Raw genomic sequence first — 22,672 nt, 5'->3', positions numbered from 1 at the left:
GGTTGTGTTTTCGTATCATGTTTGGAAGTTCCCCTACAGCAGTTAAATTCAGAACAGCAGCACCCTACAGTCACTGCTTGGCAACTCCAACTTCTACGTAAAAACAGTTGTTAGAAAACAAACAGGCGCGTCCTTAAAAAACAAAATAAGTATAGGGTCAAATGAATTTCTTTATAAGGTGTTATGCAGTCTTTAAACCTGAAATTGCAAGAGTTCTATTTCGGGCTAAAGCCGTAATTGTATCTTTTGTGTACATGAAGCTCAAAGAACAGCTGTTTACATCATCTTACAGAAAGCAGACCTTCCCTACACAAGAATAAAACCAGAAAAGCAGATTGTGACTTTGGAAAAGTAGATATATACATTGATGACAACTTTAATTGTTCTAGAACGTGGGATTTCTGGTTGTGTCGCTCAAATCATACTTAACTTTTTCCTTTCTTACCCTGCAGCCTGACCTGTTGAACTTTAAGAAAGGATGGCTCACCAAGCTCTATGAGGATGGACAGGTTAGTGCCAACAGATACAATCTCTCTTTACATCTGCAGCATATCCGAAGTGCACTTATTTTTGTTCTGGGCGCTGAATTGTATTTACCTTACCAAGGTGAATTTGCAAATTTAGTTTATTTTTCCTTCTGCCCTTCGGTTATATGCTTTAAGTGTTTTGTTTTTTGCTGTATTAAAACATTTACATTTTTTTTTTTTACATGAAAGCTGTTTTCAAATGTCTCTGCTGGTTTATCTGTCTTGGTGCCCCTAGCAATCTGACATTTGCGAAGACATTTCAATGTATTTGGCCTTCAGACTATGCTCCTTGTTGGTGTTGTCTTGCACTTCCTCAGTGAAGCGTACCTTTACATAAAATATTAACCTGAGCGTCGTGGAGCAGTGTGTGCTTCAGACATTCTCCTTAAGGGTAAGATGGCGTGAGGGAAAGTTTATGACTTAGAAAAATGTCCTTGAATTATGTTTGGCTCTGCTGTGGAAGTTCTAAAGAAGTGGAAACAATAATCTTTTTATTAATAGAGCAAAAAAAATGAATGGACCTCCACAGAATAAAAAAAAGTTTGTGTTGAAATGTAGTCAATTCCCACTATTACAAAGCAACAGTTCCTATCTAATGACAGGATTATTTATAGCTAAAATCACTGCATTAGCTGACCCATTATAGACAAAAACATATATGTATGAAAATAGGACTCTTATCTCAAAAGGTTATTAAAGGGTTTCCTGAATTAATTGCCACGTGTTATTGCGAATCCTAGGTGTTTTGAAATAAAAAAGTGGCTTAGAAATCCTGTAGTGAAAACCTAGAATCCTGTAGCGGAAACCTAGAATCAAATCACCAAACTTTTGAACATGCCCAAAATGTGCACTATTTGTTCTAGTCCTGGTGCTTTATGAGCCTTCTAACTTGTCAAGGGCAGCAGGTGTAAGTGAACTTAAGTAGATTCTGTGCTTTGCATCGTTCACATCCAAGCATTGCCTTTTTCTTTTCCTCTTGAGGAAGTTATAGGAATCAGCACTTCATTTAAGTTTTCGGTTAACACTACACGCAAAAGAGGTAATTGTATATATTAAACAAGGTCATAATGTATGGACGGAAGATATTTTACTCCACACCTTTGTTATTGCAGTTCTGTTCTACTACTTAGGCCTCAGTGTGCTTCAAATTGTCTTGATGATTTGACATAATCTCTAACAGTTATAAATGTGAAATATTCTTCTTGACATAGTCGAATTTCTAGATTATTCAAACCTACTAAGGATCCCGGAAGGGACAATTTGGTTTAATAACAGGTAATTGCAAAAGCAGTGGAAGATATACATCCACAACCTCCCAACTTTGTATGTGCTAGTATTATGTAGTTAAGTGAAAGTGGAATGGGATGGGCTCTCTCAGCTGACATAAGGTGCTAGGTTACTGCGAGCCGGGAAATCCCAGAGAATGGGAGAAATATAAAGGGAGATATTTTCGGATTTTTACTCTAAACTAATTGTGCTGTTAAAAAGACAAGTATAGTCCACACAGGATTTTTATTTTGCTGAGTCCAATTATACATTTTTTTACTGGGGAACACCTTTTTTAGTGCCCACATTGTGCTGATAAGAAAAGAGGGCAGATAACATCTGTTTACAGAAATGCAAAAGCTCTGAAGCTGGGTATATATCTGGGTAAAAAAAAATTCAGCCTGGGCAAGTAACACAGATGTTTTATTTTGAGAACACAATGCAATACTAATAATCCATTGCTTTTCCTTTCCAGTGGAAGAAACACTGGTTTGTGCTGACCGATAAGAGCCTTCGATACTACAGGGATTCAGTGGCGGAAGAGGTAGGTTAGCTGTCGAGATGTGCACCCCTTAAAATATGGTGTGTGTGTTGAGTGCTCCTTAAGTCTGTGTTTGTGATCCTGAGTCTGTCTGTCCTTTTTTCTTATCTAAAATTAATTTTATTTGTCAGTAGCATTAACCACAAATGACTTTAAACAAAGGGTACATTTTACCTTTAAATTTGATATTATATTTTTATGTTTTTACCTTTCTTTTACTTTCCCTTTTTTCCTCTTTAATTCTTCCCTTCCTGTTCTCGGATTTCATCCAAATATCAATGAACTACCTTTTGTGTGTCAAATTTATGTTTCAATAGCGCATAATTCCATAGAAGTGCCTTGAATCTTTCAGAGTTTGTGTCCTGAGATGAGGGTCTTGAATTTGAATGTTTCTTGTAGCTTTATTTGGTTGTGAGAATGTCTGCACAGTAGTGAAAGATCAGGGAAAACATTTGTTAAAAATTAAGTTCAGTCCTTAACATTTTCCAGGGAAGTCATTTTCTTCAGCGATCCAGACATAGGACTATAAAAAAGCATGAACCATTTATGCATTTATTTCTACATTTATTCTGTCACCTGTCAACAAAACTTCAACATATCAACATAATGGACTATATATCCGATGAGTTTGTAGCAAAATCATACGCCATACATTCGATCATGTTATAACTGCTTCATCATAACAATCCTCAAGAAACAGCACTTTTTCTTCACGGCTCAGCAGCCAGAAAAGTGCTTTTCGTGACGATTGTTATATTGCGATGAAAAATTAAGTACCAGCGTTAGTGTATTGTAGCTTTGTTAATTGTGGATTATGCTTCTGGAAAAGCTTGCAGCCTTTTCCTTGTGGATATAACCCCGCAGTCATGGATGGCCTTCACCGGTTAAGGCTCGGCGGATGATGCAGTCAGCACCCATCCTGGTCAGCAATCGTGATGCGAAGACGTGGCTACAAGCTTCATTATGTGAGCTTGGCTTTGAGAAGTGAGCATTAAAGCGCTACCACTGGCCCTCCAAATTTCTGAGCATTGAACACTCTTTTCTTGGTCTGACACACCCCTAATTGTACGATAAACCCCTATTGGATGGTGCTTTCTGAAGTAATTTGCAGGTGTGAGTAGGATTCCCTTTGCACCATTGGATGTTGCAATGTGATTTTTCTAAGACCCAGAAATTATAACTGGATCCCATGCAAAGGGGATATTAGGGTAATTTTAAATCTAGTAACCCGCTTGGAGCTCCCATTGTCACCAGCATTTTCTTTCACGGTATGAGGTTGAATTAATTAAAATTCTTATTAACTACATCTCTAGAATTTGGAAAAATTGAAGATTTTTTTTTCCCCTTAAATAGTCATTAGGGCAAAATAGCCTTCGAGGCAACCTGTCCTGGTGGAAAATTTGCTTTTTTCCTGCCCTGACCAACTTTCAGTTTACATTTATAAGGTTACCCACGGTTAAAAGATGTCACATCCAGTATCACCATGCGATAATCATTCGGAATCTGTCATTTTCCCCTGATGTTTTCTACTAGAGGAGAATTGCCTTTTGCTCAGTGCTAAAAACCAATGGCACTGTGCCTCACTGGGGCATTTGTTTCATTATTTTATCTCTGCTTTAAGAAGCAGTATATGCCAATACTTTAACCCCAGTTCAAGTTTCCATTAAAGAAACCACAGAGGAAACCTATGTAACTACTCAGACATGGGTTGAGACATTGAAAGCCATATTGTAATAGTTAAGGGAGCTCTATTTGCCTGCTCTTTAGGTGTAAACTGACTAACCCTGGGCGTAGTAGCGCTATGCGAAGAGCACTACGCAAGCTACGCGAAGTGCACTGTGCAAAATGCTGTTCGCACTGATTGCACAGTGCCGGATGCTTATCCGCACGGTGCAATCAGTGCAAACCGCATCTTGCACAGTGCAAGCGGTCGTTTTCTTCCGCTCAATAGATTTGTACTCGAGTGGCAGCTTTCTCATCGCGGACTGGTAGTTTCTAATTGCAAGCGGTCGCGAGCATACGCGACCACTCGCAATGAGAAACCTGACCACCTCGCGTTGAGAATCTCGCCGGGAGGTTTATTTTCCACGCTCGCGATCGCCAACTTGATGTTGCTGATCGCGAACGAGGAAAAAGTCTTACCCGGATGTTATTTTGCTCGCTCGCGGTCGCCAACTTGACGTTGAGGACCTCGAGCAAGCAAAAAATGCCCGCTACGCGTTTTTGCACTGTGCTACGTGGTATTCGCGTAGAGCGTAGTTGCACAAACTACGCGAGTGTAGCTTAGTCCTACGCCCAGGCCTAAAACTGACTACAGAGACCTCTGATTTAAATAGTATGTGGTTTGTTTTTATTTGCTTCTTTGTTCTTTATAGTTTTGGTGATTATATTTGTTACATCACTGTGCATGATTATTAAGATTTACAGTGAAGGAATGTATCACTTGATAAATGTTTAATGAGACATTGTGTGCATTTTCAAGATGACACTGCATAAGTGCTCTATATTTCAACGTTGTGCCTTGAAAAGTAATTTTATGAGCACAAATAACTTTTTTAGATGCTCTGCTTTGGCTATTTTTACTATTGAAGTTGTACAAACTGTGGCATTTTATGAATTCAGTATTTCTGACTGTGGGTCATGCCCAAAATAGCACCTTATTGGCCTTTTTCAAGAGAGCTATGTACTACATAATTATGGTACTTGTGCACAATTTGAATCAGATTTACTTGTGTGAGTGTTTTATTTTATGCTTCTGGAGTGTTGCCTGTTTCATGAAGAGCCCTGATCTCTTGACTGGGTAGGAGTGTTCTGCATTAATTCGGAATACTCTGTCCATCACCACCCCCTTTACTGTATCGTTTTGGCCACCATAAGCGTGGAAGGGTATACTCTGATGCGAGTCCCTTGCTCACTGCACCATCAGGATTCAAGCAAGCCGGGCCGAAGACGGCTGTAATGCCAGAAACCGGTCCCCGGAAGCTTGTTTCCTTTCCAGTGAAAGAATTGGCTTGGTAGTTTGGTCTGCCCTGTTCCCATGATGCACTGGGCCAGGGACAGACTAATTTGCATATAGCCAGGTTCTGAACTGGGATGGTGCAGTGAGCTAAAAAACGGTGATGGATCAAGCCCTGATCTCTTGACTGGGTAGGAGTGTTCTGCATTAATTCGGAATACTCTGTCCATCACCACCCCCTTCACCACCCCCTTTACTGTATTGTTTCATGAAGAGGGCACACAGATCGAGCATTGAGGGAAGCTTTGTGGCATTTCCCTGTTGCAAATCCCTACATTGGTGTTATACGTGAGATGTGCTTGTGATGCCTGTTGACGTCGGGATATTTTCTCATAGCTTGTTCGTCTTACATTCATGATTTCCTGCTGTGGTATTAATTTGCAAAGGACTGGTTCATATTATTCCTAGCCACAGAAAAAAGCTTAAACACTCATTGGTGTTTTTCTAGATATTCACAACACTCATAAGGAAAGTCCATACTGTTACTAAATGAAATATGTAGTGTGAAAGGAGTGTTTCCTTAATTAGTAAAACATTTTTTCATCAGTCATAAACACAAAACGTTAATTAATGATTGAAGTGCATACAATATCCCCAAAAACTTTGAAGCGTGTACTTAATTGGTAGCCTCTAGAAGAATTTATGTAGTTCCATCTATATGTACTTAATATGTTTTTTCATCTGCATATGAAGGATCAAAGTCATGACTAAAATTCCATTTGGAATGCTTATATTGTCCCACTATTATATATTCTGTTGTCATTACTGCAACTCATGTTAACAAAAGTGTGATATTAAGTGCACTGAGTGATATGAATGAAAATTTGTCTTACAACGTGAAGGTAGGTTCCAATTCTATTAAGGACATGGAGGCGAGGATTATGCTTTTGTCTTCCTTCACTTTATTGACTATAAAGTTCCAACAGCAGCTATCAACAAAAAAAACTCAGAAGAAAAACACTGCCATGAACCATAGAGAGGAACCATAACAGTCCACAGTCCTTTCAGTGTCAATGACGTCAGGCCACATAGTCATTATTCACTGGCTGGACCTCCTCTTTCTCCGTGCGAGTCACCCCAAAGGATTCACCTCACTGGTCCTGTTTTAAACAGTCAGTCCCTGAAAAGAGAGGTAGCATAAGGGACCGGACAAATACTGTTTGAACAGCGAACACTGAAAAGCGTTCTGTCAACAAAAGCAGAGAGGCTTGAACATGACACTTAAAAATCAATTTCCAGTACATTTGAACATCACAAACTGCTTGCTTACCACCATACAGGGAGGGTTCGCATCAGAATGTGTTCCGGTCAGGATAATCCTCACCTCCGGTTCCTTAATAGAATTGAAACTTACTTTCACATTGTTAGGCAAATTTTAATTCTATGTCGGGACGAGAGGCTCTGGTTAATCTAGTTTAAAGCTTATTTACCACTAATTGAGCAACTTCTATCACTGGCTTGAAGTAGATCCTCTTGAAGGTCGAGTCTGAGGACCAGTCTGCTGCTTGCATAAGGTCTTCCAAACGCGCGCCCCCAAGCCGAAAGCCTTAGATGCCATGGCTCCCCTGGCCAATTGGGCCTCAAATTACTTGGTGTCAATGCCCCCCCTCTTGCATTACCCACCACACCCACCTGGCTATGGTGGGGGGATGAGACTGCTTTGTGGGTCTTTTTCAGAGCAATAAGCCATTGACGCTCACCCGGAGGGCGGAATTCTTGAGTCAGTTTCTAGTAAGCCTTCAGACAGTGTACAATGCATAATTTAGGGGAGTCTAGGAATTCCGGGTATGAGACCATGCGGGTGAGCAACTTGGTGCGACCACCCGTCCGGGGAGAAAACCCTTGCAGTAATGTCCAGGGCCCTCACATCGAAAACACTCCTACAGAAGATCAAGCATAACACCATCTCCAGTGTGGCCGAGAGCTCATTTAGAGAGAGCGATTTATTGGGTTGCCAGAATAAGAACAGGTTCAGGACCAAATTGACATTCCACAAGGCTGAATAGCGTGGTTCTGGGGGTAAGGTGAGACAAATCCCATGCAGCAGCCTGCAAACGAAGGGGTGCTCCCCCACCGGGCCCCCCCTATCTGGCCGTGCCCTGCCGAGATATCAGACGTGATTGCATTGATGGAGCTGTAGGCCAAGCGTTCTGTGGCCAGGTCAGACAGAAAATTCAAAATCTGTATGATGTCCGCGACCACGGATCCAAGTTCCTTCGCAGACACCAACGAACCCATTTTGTCCAGGCGTAACAATATTTGGCAGTGCTGTCCGCCCACACCTTTGACAAGAAACGCTCAGCTGGTCGCAAAAGGCCTGGAAGCAGCCAGCGCTGCCTGAAAGTCACCACGCCATCAGCTGCAGGGAGCCCTGAGCAGGGAGGTGATGTGGAACTTGATCCGGACTCAGCAGAAGGTGTGGAAGCAGGGGGAGTCGGATTGGAGAATCCCAAGAAAGTTCCAGAAGAACCGGAAACCAATCTTGCGATCTCCACAGCGGAGTCACCATTACCACCTCCACTGCCAGCTGGTGGACTTGGGCTGCAGATCTCTTGATCATTGAGAACGGAGGGAAGGCGTAACCGCTCTCTTGCCTCCTGTCCTGGAGAAACCATAGCTGCCAAGGTTTCAAATTGCTATGTGTGACATTTTCATAATTTCATTGTAATTATGAGTGAGATTTCAATGACTATTAGTGGCTCTTTCTTGCAAGCAGAAAATCAAGCAATGAAGACGAGAGAAACATATAAATATCAGAAATTTGACTCATTTGAGCAACAAGAAACTATAAGATCTTAAAACTGCTGCAAATGCCTGAGTTGGCTGACTCATAATTATATCAAATCAAAATATCACACATAGCAATCTGAAAGCTTGGCAGCTGTGAAAGAGGGCGGACATCACTTTACATGACATAGCATTGAAGACCATGCCCATACTTCTGTTGTTCACACCGAGTTTTCTTTACTTACATATTTCATAAAAGTGATAGGAAGTATGTGTTTTATTCCATTGCTTCTCTTGTACAATGCTGTTAATATAATAAACTTGTGAATTTTGGATGGCATATGTATTGACTAATATGAATAAAAAGGCAGAAACTAGGCTAATTGGGAAAAAATAAAAGGTAAGGAGCATGGTGACACAAGGAGAATAACACAAATCACTTTTACCAGATGGTGTTTGTTGTCCAAGACGTGGTCATACAAAAATGAATGCGATGGAAACATGTTTATCACTTGGAGTGGGATGTACTGAGTTAGAAAAGCTGCTACTGCAGGGGCCACCTTATTCATAAGCGAGTGCTGTTAGCAGGAAAGTAAGACTTCTGAAGTTACTACTATCAGCCTCAGATGTCACCAGTAGAAAAAAATAAAAAGCCTATATCTAGAAAGCAGGTCACATGGCTCTGCTAACACGAAATAGAGACTTGCGTTTAGACTACAGAACTATAGGACTCTATTACAGGATGTGAGAAGCCCTAACAGAGAGCTCAGCTGCCTCGTATGGATACCATGAATTAATTAGTCAGCTTACGGGCGGACTCTGGCCACCGTAGTTAGCAGTGTGTGGCGTGGTACCAGAAAGGGGCTGGAGACTAGATCGGGGTAGGTAAGGTTTTATTTTGAAAAAGGTTTTTTTTATAACGGGTGGTGAGTCTGTCTCTCTGAAATTCAGCGGGATCCGTGGTGGCTAAGGAGTGATATATGCTTCTTAGTGGTACGATTACTGGAGCAGTCTTCTCCTTTTCCTAGGTCCCTCTGGCTTCGGGAGTTCTTCAGGTCTTTCTTACTGCCCGTTCTCGCCACGTGCAAAGAGAGGAAAAACAGACTGTCAGGAACGCGGTCCTATGTCTGATACCCCAAAGAGAAACCGGGGGGTGAGGGACACCAGTGAAGTTGTGCTATTTATAACAGAAGTGTCTCTGAGTGAAGGTCGGTGTTAGGGAAGGTTTATTTACACTAGGTGGGTTTTTACGCTAATAGGATTCTTCAAGTGCGATAGAAATGCACCAACACCCGATATTACTGGGTCGAGGAACCCGAGGTCCCTCGTCTCCCTACCCACCCCGCAAACCGCTGCCGTACCTGCTGCAGCCACACTCCTCCCTCGGGAGTGTGGCACAGCGCTTCACGGGTCCGTTGGCCTCCTGGCTTTCCCCCCTCGTCCTCTCGTCTCGTCCTGATCACCAGCACTCCGTCCGTGTCTCCTTCACTCCACACGCCTGCTCCGAAGTCTCCAGGGGTCTCCTTCCTGGGTTTTACCCAATCCTGCGTACATGTCGTCACCGAGGGGCGGGACTTCGTTCTTTGTGTTGTTAAAGGTATTGTCTGGCGTAGTTTGTGGCGGATCTTGCCCATCTTCCTTGATGGGAGGCTTAAGGAGGATTGTATCGAGTCCACAACAAACTTGAAGGTCACCCTCTGAGTTGGGGAGAGGACCGACTTGTTTTCATTGATCATGAACCCTAGTCCCTGCAAGAGATCTACCGCTAGCTGGAGCGGCTTGACCAGTCTCCTGGGGGCACTGTGCCATGAGCAGGATATCATCCAGGTACACGATCATACGGAAGGCCTGGGCTCTGAGGAATTCCACCGCCGGATGGAGTACCTTGGTGAAGCTCCACGGTGCGGAGGACAGGCCGAAGGGGAGCGTGGTGGACTCGTAAATATGCCCCCTCCAACAAAACTGCAGGAACAGATGATGGGAAGGAAATATCGGGACTACCAGATGGGTGTCCTCCAGGTTCAACCGCACCATCCAGTCCAATGGGAGCAAGACGTCCCGAAGGAGGTGAATCCCCTCCATCTTGAAGTGGCGGTATACCAACCCGTTCAACTCCCGGAGATTGATAACCAGGCGCCGGCCACAGTCTGATTTGTCGATGAGAAAAGTATTGCTGAGGAAACCGTTGTGATGCAGCGCCGATTGACAGATGGCCCCTTTTCACAGAAGCGTGGAGACCTCCTCGTCGATAAGCTCTGCATCGCAGACTGAAAAGCAAATGGGCCGAGGTTATGATGCCTGACGAGGGCAGTCGTAAGATTCTATGTGGAAGCCCTGCACCATCTGCAGGACCCACGTATCCGAGCTGAGGAAAGCCCAGACTTTCGTAAACTCCTCCAAACGACCCCCAATGTGGATCTGAGTGGAAAGTAACACACTCACCGTTCTCATTGCCGCCTCCGGCATGGCCTTTGTTGCCTCCACAACTTCTGAAGCGCTGGCCTCTTGTGTGGTAGAAGTTGGGGTAGTTTGTGCTAGTCTGGTATAGACCAGGTCCAGAGCCTTGCCTCTTGGGAAAATTCTGGTAGGATCCCCGGCTGGCCAAGCAGCCCCTGCCTCAGCCAGTCCCATGGAAAACCTGCGGGCTAAATATTCTCTTTATTGGACTACGCCTTAACCAAAGAGGTAAAAGTTGCCACAAACCTTCCCAGTTCCTTGATGAAAGGGTCCCCAAAAAGGCCACCTTGCGCCACTGCGGATGGCAAGTCGCCAAGCTTGGGGTCCAGCTTGATGAGTAAGGAGATGCGACACTCGTTGAGAGCGCACAGTTTGCATTCCCCAGGAAGATTATTGTGCGCTGGGGCTCTGAAATAAAAGGCAAGTATGAAAGTTCAATACAATGAAAAAGCCGCTGCTCAACCGCGCAATATCACTAAACCGAACAATACAATATTCCACACAACGAGGAGCAAAACGAAAATCACACTTAACTGGCTGCAAAGCAGCGAAGAAAGAGGCGGTCCAGCCAGTGAAGAGGAACTATGTGGCCTAACGCCATGGACACTGTGAAAGGACTATGGACTGTTATGGTTCTCACTATGGTTCATGGGTGTGTTTTTCTTCTGTGTTTTTTTGTTGATGGCTGCTGTTGGAACTTTGTCAATAAAGCTAAGGAAGACAAAAGCATAATCCGAGCCTCTGATCCTGACTTAGAATTGGTTTACTGGATATATTTATAGTTATTTCCCACTCAAAAATCTGTATCAAATGTAGGGTTTTTAATGTTGTTGGATGATTTCCTAAAATTGTAAACCACTTGGCAAATAAACCGGGGCCTACAGCCTCTACAACTAAAAGAAAACCGTGTGATATCTTTCCACCACATCTCCAGCAAAGGCAAAGCTAGATGGAGGTGGAACTCCTCGAATTGAAAGTTTGCTGAATAAAGTCTACTAAAGAAAATAAAGAGCAAATTGAAAAAGATGTTAACTTTAATAAAATGGATGACTGAAATCGCTTTCTGTTTCTGACTTAGCGATTAAAGGTAAGGGTGACACAAATGCAGTTTTATCAATGAGGCCATCAATAAACACAATTCCTACTCTATAAAAGTCTTTAACAGATTTGAAGAACAGAAACCGGCGATATAATCTTTGAATTTGTTTTGTTCTGAATGAGGGGATAGAGTTTTTTGATTGTGAGGGCTTGTTGAAGTATTTTTTCCACGGCTCTTAAATATCACATTTAGTAAGCCTTTTGAAGTTGACCAAGTACTCACTGTTCCTTGTAACCTTAAACCTAATCCAGTTAAACCTTTGCAGCTACTCTTTCATGTTCTCAGTTTTGAACATGACTGTGCTTGTAAAGCAGCTAGAAAAATTCCATCCTTTAATGCTGGTTCAAAATGGTTTATTCAACAAATGTTGTTAAAAAAGCAGTCATTGGGGTATATTTAAAAAATATGTTTTGAAGTATGTAAAGTAGTACTACTTTACTTACTCTAATGCAGTTCACAACCACTTGCCTGAGATTTCCACCTCTCCTGTCTTTTCTGCACGGCAAACTATGCACATATAATTATTGGATTTAGTTGGTAATGTTGGAGGGGCATGTTGGGAAAATGGGCAATAATTACTGCAAAATGGGTGGCATTAAATGAAATTGAACGAGGAGTTTGGAGAGAAAGCCACTAGTACAAACCAATCATCCACATTCAAGTGAGACCATTACAATTCACAAATACACATTTAAATCTACTACAGTATTACTACTGACAAAACAGGCTTAATCGTACTCCACTTTAGACTGAACGTAAGTCAAGCACAGCATATGGCCAACCTTTGGTGTTGCATCACACTCATGGAAATCAGCGAGGACATGCAATATTTCTAACACGTAGGGAAGCATATGAAATACCTTACATTACATTTTAAATAAACTTTGACATTTTATTTAAATTTTGTTTTAAGATTTAAATATTTTTTTAAATTACAATTTTCAAAATGTAATTTTTTAGTAGGTATATCACATTAATACAGTATATTGTAGAGGCACTCTATTATTGTTTTATCATTCAAATGTTTGACAGGGAATGTGTCAGATTGAATGCACAGCCACTGTCACTCCAAGCATATACTTCAAGAATAGGTCTTTATTTGAAAATCTTTTTTTTTAACTGTTTATTGGTACAATTAACCCCGATGGTCATTACCCACATGAGTTTATTACTTTTACAGTGTTATATAGTCAGGAACGCATACAAAGATCACAAATTTCAATGTAGTTGAGTACAAGATGGTAATATTACATATCACATTAAGGAGTTAGCGGTTCGTCAAGGGATGGGATCAGGGCGGGTCTCACACATGTTGCCACGGTATTCATTCCACTTTGACCTGATTGCTATCCATTTCCGGGGGCACCACCGGGCCACATAGACTGTCTTCTCTTGCAGCATGCACCAGTCCATGTCCTTTTTCCATGCACCAAGAGGTGGACGTGTTACTGCCCCCCATAGGCGCGCTATGTTGCGTTTTGCTATAGCCAGACCGAGCGTCGCTCAAATTCTACCTGTTGCTGTCAGATCTGAGGGGTCCCAGATGTTTAAGAGGCACCTTTTGATTTCAAGCCGTAATTCCACCCCCAAACATTAAGCATACAGTTATGCACCTGTTTCCAGTAGGTTTGTATCAGGGTGCACTCCCATATTATATGCATGAACGTCCCCACTGCCCGCACTGTCTCCTACAGAGCCCTTCCCCACTCGGATTCGGTGTAGTATTTTCAGTTGTATCAGCCTCAATTTTGCTGATATTGCCACTTCCTTAGGGGAGGAAAGCGCCTCCCTCCACTTTTCATCGTCGATCTCAAGACAGTCATTCTCCCATTTTCTCCTAAGTTCGAGTAGAGGATCAGGGGTGTGGTGTATGAGTTTTTTGTATGTGAGGGAGATGGCCTTTTCCGGCAAGTGACCATCCAGCAGTCTGTCCTCAAGGGGGTGGACTCCGGGAGGGGTGTTCCAAATGGAATATTTGCCAGGAGTGAGTGCCTGACCTGCGCATATCTAAAGCATTCTGTTTGTGCTAATTCATATGTCTGCTGCAGTGAGGCAAACAACACCATGCCATTGGGTCCCCATTGGTCTTTTATACGGGAGATCCCTATCAAGTCCCAGTTACTGAACCCTTTAGTGCGACCCAGTGTACCCAGCCTTTCACAAATCCAGAGTGAGGTAGCCAACGTAAGTCTATCAACCCATCCCAGGTTTTGGCTCACAATGTGCCAAAGTTAGACCGAATGTCTTGTGGGCCCGGTAAGGGGGTATTTGTTAGGTTTAGAGTAGAGCGCCGTCTCGAAGTTCCCACCCGAGAGGAGCCACCTATCCATCCCGTAGCCGGGATCGTACCCACCTCAGTACGTGCCCTGGTTAATAGCCGAGAGGTGAGCTGCCCAGTAGTATTTCCTAATGTCTGGAAGTTCTATTCCCCCATTGTACCACCCAAGTGTGAGTTTATAGAGTGAGATACGTGGCGTTCCGGCCCATAATAAGTCCCTCTGGTGGCCTCGATTTCTTTAAAGTACTTTTGCAGGACTAGATCCGGGTAGTTTTGGAGGATATATAGGAACCGTGGCAGCGCCATCATCTTGAAAAGAGCTGCCCGTCGCAGTAGGGACAGCAGGAGCTTCTTCCAGGTGGTGGTGTCCCTTTTGAACCTCTGTAGAGTTGGTAAAAGGTTGCTCTCATACCAGGCCGTCAAATCAGCAGTGATGAAGATACCAAGGTATGTGAACCCCTTTGTGACTGTCTTGATCGGGCAGCCTCGCGGCATTGAGAGGGGGGAGGCATGCAGAACGTAGAGCAATGATTTCCCCCAGTTGATAGTATATTCGGAGTTCCTACCGAAGCTAGTGAAGATGTTCAAGGCAATTCTAAGTGATTTGGAAGGGGAGGCAAGGTATGAGAGGATGCTGTCTGCATAGAGCGAAATCCGGGCCTCCCACCCCTCAGCCCACCTGAGCCCCCGTAGTGAGAGATCTTGACGTATCCAAGCCCTGAGCGGCTCTAATGAGAGGGCGAAAAGCAGGGACGAGAGGGGGCAGCCTTGTCGCGTCCCCCTCTCCAAGGTGAACACCTCGGAGAACTTATTGTTGACCACCACCTGCGCCAACGGCTCAGCATAGAGGAGACGTATCCACCCAATAAAGTTAGGGCCAAAGCCCAGCTTTTTGAGGACCACCATCATGTATGGCCATTCAAGCGTGTCGAATGCCTTTGCCGCATCCAACTAGACCACAACCGCATCCTCCTGGATCGTATGACAGCGTCCCAGTACCCCATGGAGTCGTCTTAAGTTAAGTGCCGTATTGCGCTGTGGCATAAAGCCCGTTTGGTCCGGGTGACTCAATTTGGTGATTATTGGCTTGATCCTATTTGCGAGCAATTTCGCGAGGATTTTGGGTTCAGCGTTAAGTAGTGAGATCGGCCTGTAAGAGGCGCACATCTCTTTGGGTTTCCCCTCTTTTGGGATGGCTACTAATGTGGCGATGCGCTGGTCTCTCGGCAGTTTACCCAGCACTTTACTAACCTCAAACATACGCTTAAGGTGTGGGCCCAGGCTGTCAGTTTTGAGCTTGTACAGCTCAATCGGAAGACTGTTAGGTCCTAGGGCTTTTCCAGGCCGGAGTTCAGTGATCGCCTTGGCCAGCACTTCTGCAGTGAGTGCACCTCCAGGGCCTCTCGGTCTGCGTCGGAGAGGGTAGGTAGCCTAATGTCTGCCAAGAGCGCGGAGGAGTCCTCCGGGAGTTCCGATCCCCTTTGGTACACCTTTTTGAAGTGTTCTGCGAACTCTTGAACTACTCTTGAACTCGAGGCCGGGTCACCCCCTTGCTCACTCGCCTGCTGTTCCTGCTAGCCAGCCTCCTTGCCTGCCTGCCTGCCGCCTGCCTGCCGCCGCCCCCCCAGCACCCCCGAGCGGCCCAGCCACAGCTGAGCCGCCCGCTCGCCACTTTTCCCGCCGCTGGCCCCCTGCGGCCCCGCCCACCACCGGCCCATTGGCCCAGACGCTCGCCCAGCCCAGCAGACCCGCCCTCCCGTCCCCCTTCTTATGACGCCCCCAGAGCGACCGCGCAGCGGACGCGCGCAGCGGGAGCCCCGATTGAGCGCCGAAGGTGCGCCAAAGGTAAGCCCGTCTGCGCCCGTCCGCGCCTGGACCGCGCCCAGTGCCTGGACCCCTGGCCCCCACCGCCGGAAGCCGACCAGACGAACCTACGACTCCACCGAACTCAACGCTCTCAACACCGGCCGAACCCCGGGCTGCTACCGAGCCACACCGAGACGCACCCACGGACCCTTCAGCTGCCACTCCTGCAAGTTCACCTGCGACCGGACCCTGCTACACCAGCACCCACCAAGCCGAACTCCAGCAGCACCCACCTGAAGTGCATCCTGCTCAACACCCGCTCCGTCCACAGACACTCCGTCGAGCTTTGGAACCTGCTCGACACCACAGACCCAGACGTCGCCTTCCTCACGGAAACCTGGATGAACGCCTCCTCAGCGCCCAACATCGCCATCGCCATCCCGGACGGCTACAAGATCATCCGGAGGGACCGCGTCAACCAGACAGGAGGAGGCATCGCCATCATCCACAGGAACACCATCCGCATCACGACGACAACCTCGCACCCGCCGAACACCTGCACTTCCAGATCCACGTCAACCCCAAGACCACCCTCAGAGGCACCCTCATCTACAGACACCCGGGACCACGCACACAATTCAGCGAGGACATCGCCGACTTCGTCAGCCCGCTCGCCCTCCCCTCAGCCGACTACATCCTCCTCGGAGACCTCAACTTCCACCTGGAGAACAACAACGACCGCAACACCACCACCCTGCTGGACAACCTCGCCAACCTCGGACTCAAGCAACTGGTGACCACCCCCACCCACTACGCCGGACACACACTCGACCCGATCTTCACTTTCAGCAAGGACATCGCCATCAGCCACGCCACGGGACTCCAATGGACGGACCACAGCTGCGTCCACTTCAGCTACAGAAGGACCACGCTCCACCATCACCAGCAACAGGCTCCCCGCAGAAGCTGGAACAAGATCACTGCAGACCAGCTCACTACTTCCCTGAGCAAGAACCCTCCCACCAGCACAACGAACCCCAGCCAAGCAGCCACCAACCTCACGAAATGGATCAGCGACTGCGCAGACGACCTCGCCCCGCTGAAGACCCCGCCGAGCAGACCCGGCAGCAAGAAAGCCCCATGGTTTAACGACGAACTCAAGAGCTCCAAGAAGAACTGCAGAGCACTCGAGAAAACCTGGCGCAGAGACCCAACACCGGACAACATGACTGCCCTCAAGCTCGCCACCCGAAAACACCACCAGCTGATCCACGCCACCAAGAAAACCGCATTCAAGGAACGACTGGACAACAACGCACACAACAGCAAGGAACTCTTCAACATCGTGAAAGAGCTCTCCAACCCCAACGCCGGAAACAACGACATCACCCCTTCGCAAGACCTCTGCAACTCCCTCGCCTCCTACTTCCACAACAAGATCGCGGACATACACAACAGCTTCAGCACTCAACCAACGCACGCCACGACCGAACCACCGCCCCCCACCACCACCACCCTCCGCGCCTGGACCCCGATCAGCACCGAAGACACCATCCGCACGATGAACTCCATCCACTCCGGATCTCCGACAGACCCCTGCCCTCACTACGTCTTCAACAAGGCCGACGCTGTCATCGCACCCCACCTGCGGGACATCATCAACACCTCCTTCGACATCGCCACCTTTTCCGGAGAGCTGGAAGCACGCCGAACTCAGCGCTCTACTCAAGAAACCATCAGCAGACCCTACCGACCTCAAGAACTACCGCCCCATCTCGCTGCTCCCGTTTCCGGCCAAAGTCATCGAGAAGACCGTCAACAAGCAACTGGCCGCCTTCCTCGAGACGAACGGCTCCCTCGACCTCTCGCAGTCTGGCTTCCGGGCCAACCACAGCACCGAGACGGCCCTGATCGCAGCTACAGATGACATCCGAGCCCTGCTCGACAACGGAGAAACAGCGGCCCTCATCCTCCTGGACCTCTCCGCGGCCTTCGACACTGTCTGCCACCGCACCCTAGTACGGCGCCTCAGCAACGTCGGAATCCAGTAGAAGGCCCTGGAGTGGATCACCTCCTTCCTCGCCGGAAGGACACAGAGAGTCCGCCTCCCCCCGTTCAGATCGGAGGCCACCGAAGTCATCTGCGGCGTTCCTCAAGGCTCCTCGCTCAGCCCAACTCTCTTCAACGTCTACATGAGCCCCCTCGCAGCCATTGCACGCCAGCACAACCTGAACATCATCTCCTACGCCGACGACACCCAGCTGATCCTCTCCCTCACCAACGACCCCACCACCGCCAGAGCCAACCTGCACGAAGGGATGACAGACATAGCCAAATGGATGTCGAACAGCCGCCTGAAACTGAACTCGGACAAGACGGAAGTCCTCATCCTGGGATCCTCACCCTCCGCCTGGGACGACTCCTGGTGGCCCCCCGCCCTGGGCAGCGCACCCAAACCAACTGACCACGCACGCAACCTGGGCTTCATCCTGGACTCCTCCCTCTCCATGACCAGACAAGTCAACGCCGTCTCATCGTCGTGCTTCAACATCCTGCGAATGCTATGCAAGATCTTCCGATGGATCCCCACCGAGACCAGGAAGACGGTTACCCAGGCCCTCGTCACCAGCCGTCTGGACTACGGCAACTCCCTCTACGCCGGAACCACCGCCAAACTCCAGAAGAGACTCCAGCGGATCCAGAACACCTCAGCACGACTCATCCTGGACATCCCCCGCCGCAGCCACATCTCCGGACACCTGAGAGACCTGCACTGGCTCCCGGTCAACAAGAGAATCACCTTCCGGCTCCTCACCCACGCACACAAAGCCCTACACAACCAAGGACCTGGATACCTCAACAGCCGCCTCAACTTCTACGCTCCCACGCGCCAGCTTCGATCGACCAGCCACGCCCTCGCCGCCATCCCCCGCATCCGAAGAGCCACCACAGGAGGAAGGGCCTTCTCCTACCTGGCCGCCAAGACTTGGAACTCCCTTTCGACCCACCTCCGCCTGACCCAGGACCACATCGCCTTCAGGAAGCAGCTCAAGACCTGGCTGTTCGAGCAGTAGCGGACCCCCCCCCCCCCCAGCGCCTTGTGACCCTCCGGGTGAGTAGTGCGCTATACAAATGCTCTGATTGATTGATTGATTGATCTCCTGAGGTTCAGTTAGGAGCGTGCCCGAACCGCCCCTGAGCTCCGCCACCACCCTCTGCACTTTCTGTTTCTTGTCCAACCAGGCTAGTCATTTTCCCGCTTTGTCAACCTGGTCATATATACGGCCTTCCCTGTCTCTCGCTAGGCTCCTAGCGGCATCAGTGGCCAGTGCCTTGTACTCGGCAGCCTTAAGCTGCATCTGATGCAGAGTCCCCGGATCTCCATCCGCTTGAGCTGCCCCTTCCATAACAAGAAGGTTGCGCTCGACTATAAGCATTTGCTTCTCCTTTTCCTTGCGTCGCCCCGCAGTTGTGGAGAGGGCTTCACCCCTTATTACAGTTTTAAATGCCTCCCAAAGGACGGTAGAGGACTCCACCATCCCTTCATTTTCTTTGAAGTACTGGCCAATCGAACGGGTTATCTTCTTTTTGGTCTCTGGGCTGTGGAGGATCCAGGGATTTATGGGCGCAATACAGCCTACCTTCTGTTCCCCAATGTGAGGTGAGCCCATATGGGGGAATGGTCTGATATACCCCGTGCCAGGTGCTTGATCTCTTGGATACTAGTGTCGTGCTGTAGAGGCATAAGGATATAATCTATCCTAGAGAGAGTGCGGTGCGACCCGAAAAGAATGTGTACTGTTGGAGGTTTGGGTGACGCATGCGCCAGAGGTCTACTAGGCCGAAAGCCTCCAGGAGGTTGGAGAGCCACATGTGCCCTGTGGCAATGTCTCTTGGTGGGTGCCGATCCATTCCCCCCAATATTAATGTGTTGAAGTCCCTGCCCAGGAGAAGCGGCCCCTCAGGAAGGGAGTGGAGAAGTTTGCCGAGATCCAGGTATGATTGGGTTTGGAGACCTGGTGGGATATACACCGTCACTAAGTTGAGTGTGCGTCCCTCCCATCTCCCCGAGAGCACTGCAAAGCGTCCTAATGGGTCTGTCTCTGTATGTTCAATGACAAATGGAAAATTACGGCGCAACAGAATGCCCACCCCTCGGGACCCCGTAGTGAAGCCACGTGTGTAGCTCCATCTATTAAGTGCATGACAGTTATTACCGATAAGGTGCGTTTCCTGCAATAAGACAACATCTGGGAGGTTTCGTTTAACAAATTGGAGAACTATACCCCTCTTGAGCTTGTCCCCTAGCCGTTGATGTTCCAGCTAAGGATCTTTGAACTTTTATCCCACCTCGTAGTCATCGCTGGAGGCATTTCTTTCGCGCGATCCATAAAGCTTGCAACACCGTACCTGTGTACAATTATATTTCCTGCATGCCCAACTCAAACCCTTGCCCCCCCCCGGCATTACAAACCATTAGTAAATAACATTGAAGCTGTCTACCTCCCCTCCCACCCTGCTACCCTGCCACGTAGGTTTAGAATGACCCACATCCCCAACTAGCAGAGTAGCTTTCGCCCCAAAAAATAGAGAGAGAGAACCCCCACCCCACCCCCCCAGGGTTAACTGTTAGGTAGGGAAATGCACTGGCACCAACTCCAGCAGCTAGAAGCCTGTCCCCATGCATTAAGTATCTTGTCAGGCTTATGCATCCGCTTTGTGATTAAATCATTTCTGCACCATTCACCTCACCCCGCCCACTGCTTAATAGTATTTGAAAATCTTAGTGGAATAAAAATATATATTTTTTAATCATAATAAAACTAATGTTAAATTGTTGCATTGTATAAATCTTGGCATCATGGTTGGTTTCGACAAATAATTTATGCAGTTTTACAGCCTTGAAGAAATTTTGAAATGGGAATGAAACGTATTGGCTTATTCAGTGTATATGGTGTTTTTGTTCTAGAATTTTCAAATATAGGCCTAGTCTTGAAGTACCTGCACGGAGTAGACTTTAGAGTGATTCGCCATCCAGTTGACGCTTTGTTTGTGAGACATTTGAGTGATAAAACAGTAGAGTGCCTCTTCCATTATGGATGTGTTTATTCAGGCTTCATGTAAATGACAACCTGTGGAGTGCATAGACAGCTGGCTCGGGGAGACGAACACCATTGAAATACGCTTTGGAGCACCCAAGGGATGTGAATTTCTTGTTTTTGATAATCGTTATATTATCTTTTTTTCGGATACCATGTGAATAAAAGAGCATCAAACACATGTCCGTTCAGCATATATCCACTTAGAACCCCAAAAGGCAGTAGCATGACCACAAAGTTGTCTTGGTCCAGTATCCCACAAGGGGCGAGTGCTAGTCAACAGGAAACATATGATGATACTCCCTTTCTGTCAATATTGTTGCGACTGACCCCAGCTACTCATACGGATCAGAATAACTACAATGCCCTAGTAGGTGCCTTCTCGTTGTTTTCTCACACCTAGCATGTCTTGCCTATGATGGAATAGACACTGTTAAGGCTACTGCTCTCCGTGTCATGCCAAATTCCCCAGATGCTGATCTCCACCAGGTTTGCAACCCCTACCTCTCCCAGGCACGGTGAAGCCTACTGTAATGCCTCTGCTCCTTTCGATTAAAGAAAACTCTTTGGTACCTTGTGGCTCGATGTCTCAAAATATTGCGGAGAAGTGGCAGTGAAATCCTGGACATCTTTGCCGCCCAGGACCTCGAGGGCAAGTCCCATCTTGAACCATCAGCTTCCGAAAGAGACCTTCTCGTCGGAACCTAGCTCCAGTTCTGACTTGGAAATTTAGGACTTGCCTCCCGCCAAGCAGGTCGTGAGTATGAATCACCCTCCCCGGCTCACACTCTGAGCACTCTCGTTCAAGGGTCCAGTCATACTGCTTCGAAGCCCACCAACTGCCCTCCGGTCCATCCCTACCTCCTGACCATGGTCAGTCCAGAGTGCACTTTTCAGTCACAATGCCCTGCCTCACCTCTGTATCAAAGAAGATCAGAAGACGACATACTCTGGGCCGACCGCTGCTTCGAGGCACCTTTCAAAACTGAAACCTTCTACATCAAAGCCTCACTTTGTTGACGACCCACACGCAGGCACTGAACCACTCTGCATCAAGACCTGCTTGCTCCAGCGGCTCTGCCGAACCTGTACTCCACCAGCTTCAGGAACAACTCTATGCCTGTCAGCATCACATCCTCACACTGGACTCAACCTCCCCCAACCCCAGGCCCTGACCTAGGATGGCTCAGCTTCGAGGAAGCACTTGACCTTCCATCACTGCCTAAGAGCACCAAGAGACCTAACACAGCAGGCAATCAGCCCTCCGCCATAGCCTCACCCTCCTACTCCATCTCCTTCTCTCCTCTTCTTCTAACACCCCGTCCACCTGCTTACCTCCATACCTTCACTCCTTAGAGGTCACCACACTCAGGATTCAGGGGGTGTGGCTCAGGGTCCTGTACAAACTGCATCCGCAGGATGATCTTGGGATCTTTATGATGTGAATCATCTGGGACACACAGACCTTGAACTTTATCCCGCCCGTCTATCCCCACCTTATGATACCACCTTCTATTATAAGGGCCTGGCCAGGGCAGCCTGGTTGCATTAATTGGAAATGCATTAGGATGCCATTGAAGAGGATTTTGTGTTGGAAACTCATTCTCCCTCCCAGCGTTCCATGTAATGCCTACGAGTGTTGAAGGTGATCCTCAAACCAATTTTTGATATTTTCAAAGAGCCAGATAAAGCCTAGGTGGTTACCCTTACAGTGGACAAGAAATGTAAGCCCTCCCTGTCAGTCCCGGTCTACATTAAAGGCCAACTGCCCCTCCACCGACAGTTTGGCAGTCAATACTGCACTCAAATGGGCCAATGCACAAGGCTCCAGTGACGTAGATTTGCCTATTAAGGAA

At 47.3% G+C, this 22,672-nt stretch overlaps 1 protein-coding gene across 3 annotated transcripts in view; it reads left to right on the top strand.

The window, feature by feature from the left end:
* Nucleotides 1-22,672, top strand: part of MPRIP (myosin phosphatase Rho interacting protein) — an 845,921-nt gene that overhangs the window by 466,348 nt on the left and 356,901 nt on the right. For all 3 annotated transcript variants that reach the window (XM_078665226.1, XM_078665225.1, XM_078665227.1), the window contains exons 10-11: nt 453-509; nt 2,269-2,337. In XM_078665226.1, the coding sequence (XP_078521352.1) occupies nt 453-509; nt 2,269-2,337 (126 nt within the window). The remainder of the gene's footprint in view (nt 1-452; nt 510-2,268; nt 2,338-22,672) is intronic.

Source organism: Lissotriton helveticus, chromosome 10, assembly GCF_964261635.1.
Source record: "Lissotriton helveticus chromosome 10, aLisHel1.1, whole genome shotgun sequence".
NCBI lineage: Eukaryota > Metazoa > Chordata > Amphibia > Caudata > Salamandridae > Lissotriton > Lissotriton helveticus.
The sequence above is the reverse complement of the archived record's forward strand: the minus strand, read 5'-3'. Positions and strand labels throughout refer to the sequence as shown.